General features: G+C 35.2%; 1 protein-coding gene across 1 annotated transcript; it reads left to right on the forward strand.

Annotated features, from left to right (window-relative positions):
* The first annotated feature begins 262 nt into the window (after nucleotides 1-262).
* GS2 (glutamine synthetase 2) lies at nucleotides 263-6,648 on the forward strand. The gene is made up of 14 exons (XM_047306497.2): nucleotides 263-422; nucleotides 2,175-2,435; nucleotides 2,977-3,016; nucleotides 3,122-3,225; nucleotides 3,314-3,362; nucleotides 3,458-3,564; nucleotides 4,093-4,180; nucleotides 4,428-4,556; nucleotides 4,649-4,723; nucleotides 5,312-5,365; nucleotides 5,438-5,475; nucleotides 5,553-5,712; nucleotides 5,812-5,872; nucleotides 6,299-6,648. Exons 2-14 carry the CDS (start codon nucleotides 2,191-2,193, stop codon nucleotides 6,436-6,438), a joined length of 1,290 nt encoding a protein of 429 aa, XP_047162453.1. The 5' UTR covers nucleotides 263-422; nucleotides 2,175-2,190; the 3' UTR covers nucleotides 6,439-6,648.
* Nucleotides 6,649-7,236: the final 588 nt, after the last annotated feature.

Genomic DNA, 7,236 nt, shown 5'->3' on the forward strand with positions numbered 1-7,236 from the left:
AAAGGTTATCAGAGAGAAATGCAAACTATTTCTTAATCATTATGATTACTATAAATGAAGAAGTAAACTCACTAACAACCCTTGAAAACATGTGATGCTAGATTTAGAAAAAGGTATTTGATAATGTAGAATGATAAAAAAGGTAGTCTGAGAAGAACCTTATCTGTAACATTTGGAGTCCAAGGTTCTCTTGGTGCTCTTTAAGAGACCAAAAACTAATTTCATCCACTCGTAACACACCCCTATCGGTTTTAGAAAAGCCAAGAAAGTTTGTGTCCACCAACCCCTATTTTACACCAGTCTCTCCTACTCTGATATACTATAGCTACTCTTCCCACTGGGTCTCAGGTGGAGACACAAGGAGACTCCCTTCAACCCACTTTCCAAGTTCTCACCTTTCCCCATTTTTCTACTCTGTATTGGTGAGTTTCTCTGTGCCATTGCCTTCAAATTCTTTTCTGAGGGCAAAAACGTAAAGGGTCACACTTTTAGTATTTTTTTTTCTCTCTGGCTGTGATTCTGTTTTTGTTCATGCTAGCTTTTTGTTACAGTGGTCACGAGTTTCTTTGCTGTGGAACAGTCCCTTAGTAAAGTTTCCCTCACCATCCCATTCCCATCACCATTTTTTTTTGTTTGTTCACTTCAAAGTGGGAGTTTACAGTATCTTTTTTGGGTAAATAATGAGAATGCATGATGCTTGAAAAGCCAGGTTTGGTGAGTGCTGAACAATTACAGACTGTGATCTTCCCTGCTCTTTCAATAAATCCCAAATTTTGTTTTTGGTCAAGTAATTATGATGCTTCTCGTGTTATAACTGAAGAAAATAAAAAACAAAAAAATGTGTGGCTTGTTTTATTATTTGGTGTTGCTTTTGCAGACCTGGTTTACAAGAGGGTTGCCTCAAATGTTGTTTCACATGTCTGTAAACTTGGACATTGAATAGCTTCTAGTTTTATGGTCACACGTGGCTTTATTCTTCTGCTCAATACACTTTCTCCTCATTGTATGTATGACTCCTATTGATTGAAAAGGTTTCCATATTCTATTCAAGCAAATATATCTTCATATTATATACTGCCAAAGCGGACAAATTTTCATTCCCATATTGTGGTTTCTTCTTAAACTAGCCGATAATGTAGGATTATGCAAGTTTCTTTTTAGGTCTAATATAAATGTTCCCAGATGCATGTTTAGTGTGTGTGAAAGGGAGAAAAAGTTAAAATGTGCGACAAGGACAAGGACAAGGAAAACTAGCAGAGAAAGATGGACCACTATAATGGTTCAGAGGGTATACAGGATGTGATTGAAGACTAAATTTGGTCGTGTGTTAGCGATGGATAAATGTTGATCTAAGTCTGAACTCCAAATCCATTTCTTTGTCAATTATATATGTTGGTTAGATAAACAGATTTATTCATATCTGAGAGCATTTTATCTGATATTGTGCAATTTGCATCTTATAGAGTGTGACAGTGACTCAGATTGGAATGTCATGTTTATAAATAGGAATTTGTTTAATTTTCAGTATGATCTTAAGTAGTCATCAGCTGGGTATGGCTGATGTCGATAAATGTTACTTTCCAGATTGTCTCTTCGGCGTTTTACCACAGTGATTATAATGCTCTTTGGTGTATATCTAGCCGACATTGATTCTTTTCCCTCTAGGAGGGAAAGTTTTTATGATTCATCATCTATAAATAGCTCATATTTTGGCCTTTTCTCACACGCTGAAGTTAGTTTTAAGAAGGATTGATTCAATTGTTTTAGAATGATTTTATGTTTGGCGTCATTTATCATCATTTGTTAGTGGTTGCGGAATAGATGATAAATGTTATTCATCATTGTCACCAATAAAAGTAATTTGTCATACTATATTAACTACAGTATCACTTTATATTCATTACAAAATTTCACATTTCTTAATACCCTGAAAATAACTAAACAAGATGACATGTCAATATAACAATCACGCAATCCAATTAAGACTCAATTGAAAAAATATAATAATTGAGTACTCAATGGACCAAAAAGATTTAATAGAATCTAAAGTGAAAATACTGATATTTATCAAGGGCGTGAAACTTAATTAAGCCTTCTTATTTAATATTAGACAGAAAATTGTAAATGTATTCTAATTTGATTAGTTTTCTGACTGGGGTTCTTATCATTTTCAGAGAAGAACTGCAGAACATGGCACAGATTTTGGCTCCCTCTACACAATGGCAGATGAGAATCACCAAATCCTCTCCCCATGCAACTCCCATTACATCGAACACGTGGAGTTCTTTACTGATGAAACAAAATAAGAAAACCAGTTCTGCTAAATTTAGAGTGCTGGCAGTTAAGTCTGACAATAGCACCATCAACAGGCTGGAGGGTCTACTTAATTTGGATATCACTCCATTCACGGACAAGATCATTGCTGAGTACATTTGGTATTCATTCTATTCTGCCTCTGAATACCATACTTCACCGAATCTCAGGACTAACTTCCCTACAAGTACTTCTAGTACAAAAAAAGAAGAAGGAACATTTAAGGACCTAATTATCTTTAGCGTCTACAATTTGAGGGGAATCTGGAATTAGTCTTTTATATTTGAAAAAAAATATTTTAGTCCCTCAAGTTTGAAAAAAACATACATTCTTAGTTCCTAAACACTGTATTTGAGAGATTAAAATGATTTTTTCCTAAACTAAATTCATCCTAAATTTCAATGATTAGAAAATAATTAAGCCACAATGAAACAAACGTAACAACAAGTTAAAAATTAGCTTACACATGAATTAATTTGTAATTTTTTCTAGTATATTAGGTTAATTTTTAATTTATACACAAACTAATTTAGTTTATGGAGGAACTTATTTCATTTTAGTCTCTTACAATTGTTTATAGAAAAGTTTGTTGAAACATATTCTAACTATTTCCGGTGTGACAATGCGAGGTAATTAAAACTGATTTTTTGTATTTTGAAACAGGATTGGGGGGACAGGAATTGATGTGCGCAGTAAATCAAGAGTATGTTATTTATAATGTTATAAACAGGATAAGAGGAATTAGTATTACCATTGTCATTCGAATTATTTCATTATACTCATGAGAATCCTATACTTAATTTTTTAGACAATATCAAAGCCTGTCGAACATCCCTCTGAGCTTCCTAAATGGAACTATGATGGATCTAGTACTGGACAGGCACCTGGTGAAGATAGTGAAGTAATCCTATAGTAAGAATTTTGGCACTTATCCTTCTGTTAATCTTGCTAACTCTACCACATTGCAATCTTAATTTGAATCTGTTTTTTATTCTCCCAGTCCTCAGGCAATTTTCAAAGATCCTTTCCGTGGTGGTAACAATATTTTGGTAAGGGCTGTTATGCTTGAAATATGTCTCATGGCATGTTGATTGAAATTAAAACACAGATATCATCAAGTTATACTGATACTTGTTTTGTAAAGGTCATTTGTGATTCTTACACACCTGCTGGTGAACCTATTCCTACAAACAAGCGACACAGAGCTGCGGAAGTTTTCAGTAACCCAAAGGTCATTGCTGAAGTTCCATGGTATATATAATTCTTCTTATCTTTACACATAAAATAATTTATTTATATATTTATTTTTGGTTTAGTGTTAATACCAACTATTGTTAAATAACTCTATGGATAGGTACTTGGGTATTATGGGGTGTCCAAATTCCACATTGAGTACTATGATGTGATAGATAATGACTTAATGAGACGTCAATTAAGATTCTGACATGTTTAGTATTTCTTATCTTTTGATGCCTAACCTTAATAGCTAGCTTTTGAGATTGGGTTTTCCAGCGCTTGGGTACTTGCACTGTGATATATGCACAACTTCTATGTGTCATGATTTATGACCTAAAATAGAAATAGATAATGATTTAACGAGCAATAGTGCCAAATAAAATTCTGACAGGTTTGATATTTCTTATCTTGTGATGCCTAACGAAATCATGACTGACCTTTCCTTCATTTGATTACGCTTACCGTAGAAGATCACTGAACTTTGGTCTTGAATTACAATCTTAACAGAAAACATGCTAATGTTTGTATGTTGATTGCTCAAAGGTATGGAATAGAACAAGAGTACACCTTACTTCAAACAAATGTGAAATGGCCTTTAGGTTGGCCTGTTGGTGGCTATCCTGGTCCTCAGGTAATGTGACTTCTTTTATTTCTTTTGGCTTTCATTCACAGTATGGTACGGGGGGCCGGGGGGGGGGGGGGGGGGGGGGGGGGTTGGGTATGTTTTCTGAGAAATTCAGGTTTTGGGTCTTTCTCACCTATATGTTGTTCAACCTGTTCATTATTACATAATATGGGACTGTCACACTTATCTCCTACTCCATTCAATATGTCAATTTCATAATGAGGATTTAGTTTGTTATGTTTTCATTTTTCAGGGTCCTTATTATTGCAGTGCTGGAGCAGATAAGTCATTTGGGCGTGATATATCTGATGCTCATTACAAGGCTTGCTTATTTGCTGGAATTAACATCAGTGGCACCAACGGGGAGGTTATGCCTGGGCAGGTACATCTCTTGCATTTCCCTTTGTTTTAAGTCCCACTGTCCCATGAATGTCACATCAGTTTTTCTCATTATTTCTTCTATGCATATTGCAGTGGGAGTATCAAGTTGGTCCTAGTGTAGGTATTGAGGCTGGTGATCATATCTGGGCATCAAGGTACATCCTCGAGGTAATTCACTTTGCCTACCTTTCGGTTTACACACACAAACTGTGGACTATTTAACACAAAGGTTAAACTCTTGAAAGAACCGATTCCTAAAGAATGCCATAGTATCTTAATTCAGTGGAGATTTTTGGTTCAATATAATGTCAAAGGTTTTGGCTTTTGTGTTGTTGTTCATGTTCTGGTGAATTTTATGAAGTGGCTCTTTGCTCTAAGCTTGATACATTGCCATTATTTGTGTGCTTACCTGAAAATTGCTCCATATGCTTGTAGTTATGCGTTATTTTCAATGGGCAGTTGTTGCCCATAAATCTTTTAAATTCTTTTCCTCTTTTAGAGGCAGATAAGTAAGGTCAAAGAACACCCTGAATTACTATATTTTTCCAGCTATATTTTTTTTACATTTCTTTAGATCTCTGAAGGTCTTAGCATTCTTAAAAATAAGTTTGATGGCAGGTGAAAGGTTCATGCCACTGCTTGTAACTGAAAATTGTTGATTGTCCCGTGTAAACTATACTTTGTGCTTATTCTCTTGTCCCTTATCCAATTTTGTATCTTCTAATTAAAATATTACATTTTGACATGGCTTGACAGAGAATTACTGAACAAGCTGGTGTTGTGCTCTCTCTTGATCCAAAACCAATAGAGGTACCGCAATGCTTTGATTGGCATCATTGACTATCCTATCATAATTGTACTAATTGTTTTGGTGAAACATAGGGTGACTGGAATGGTGCAGGATGCCACACCAATTACAGGTTTTTGCCCATGCCTCTTTGCATTTGTCTTTTTGTTTACTAAATTACTAAGTTTGTAAAACACATTTGCCTTTTAGTACAAAGAGCATGAGGGAAGATGGAGGCTTTGAGGTAATAAAGAAGGCAATTTTGAATCTATCACTTCGCCATAAGGAGCACATTAGTGCATATGGAGAAGGAAATGAAAGAAGGTTGACAGGAAAGCATGAAACAGCAAGCATTAACACATTTTCTTGGGTAGGTTTTCAAAATTGCCAATAACTATTATTGTTAAGGACTCTAATCAAGTATGAAGCTTTTCTTGTGTGAAGGATACTAATAAAATTGAACTTGCAGGGAGTTGCTAATCGCGGTTGCTCAATCCGTGTGGGAAGAGACACAGAGAAGAATGGCAAAGGTGAGGTCATTTACAACAATTTTAATACAAACGTTTAGACTTGTAATTGGGGACTAAAAAGCATTATCTGGCTTCTTTAGTTTGTTGTGCTTGTGCTGAAGTTGATAGCTGAAATTTCTTCTTGTCTTATCTAACTTTTGAATAATTGCTATTTGCCAATGCAACAACTTCATATACATACTATTAGGCTTATGATTTGATATTCTTGACGTGTTGCAAAATCTCATGCCTTTCTTTCCTACCTGACGTGTTCTTTTAGCAAATTGTCAATGTTTTCTGTTACCACTCGTCTCTTGCTATTTTTTGTTGTTTTTTTTTCTGTTCCAAATATTATATTATACCACCAAACTAAAAATATATAATATCTAAACTTGTCAAATATTGGTGTAGATTAATTATTAATCCTGCCAATCCTCTTGATCATAGGTTACTTGGAGGACAGGCGCCCTGCTTCAAACATGGATCCATATGTTGTGACATCATTACTTGCAGAGACTACACTATTGTGGGAGCCAACTCTGGAGGCTGAAGCTCTTGCAGCTCAGAAGTTATCATTGAAGGTCTGAATTTATTGATTGATGGCATTGTGGATGGAACCTGTAGTTTGTAAGGAGCTGGAAAGCTCTTGCACTTTCCTTTTACATCATTACTTGTTTGGACCAAAGAGGTTGCCATGCCCAGTTATATTGGTTGTCATATGAAATGCACATCGTATATCAGAAGTTTGGTTGGTACTATTTGCTTCTGGACAAAAAGATTTCATTTATGCTTGGCCACATTCAGTGTCCCCTCTTGATTTCTTTGCCTAGAAATAACTGAGCTTTCTTTTTTGATCAAGAGAAAACAACTGAGCTTGTATAGCTCGGAATTGCAGGCATTCAATTTTTCTTACATTACCACTGTTTCTTTGGAGGGGAGACTTGGCTGAATTAAAATATTGAGAACCTTGTAATGAACATGGAACATGAATCAAACCTTGTGTGAAAGGATTTATAGATCTTTCATGAGGTAAACCAGAAAAGGGTGGAAGAGATTACAAGCCATCCTTTGGGTGTGCATTTTAATGGTGATGGAAAATTACCGTGTCATTGTCAGTGAGCATGTTTTTGTGAGCTATACGTAATTGACATTATATTATCCACACAAAAACAATATTTATCAGTAAAACTAAATCATGATAACGAAGAGATATGAAGTGTACATGTACAAGCCACATAATACAAAACATTGAATGATTTGGTCGGTATTAGTTAACAAACCACGTTATATTTTTTAAGAAAAAGTGTGTCGCCTTGACTATAGTTAGCTTCTGTTAATTATAGGTAGTTTCCACCTGTAACCGTTTTCTGAAGTTCGTGTTTTTT

Source organism: Vigna umbellata, chromosome 5 (genome assembly GCF_029865625.1).
Source record: "Vigna umbellata cultivar VRB3 chromosome 5, Vumbellata_1.0, whole genome shotgun sequence".
Lineage (NCBI taxonomy): Eukaryota > Viridiplantae > Streptophyta > Magnoliopsida > Fabales > Fabaceae > Vigna > Vigna umbellata.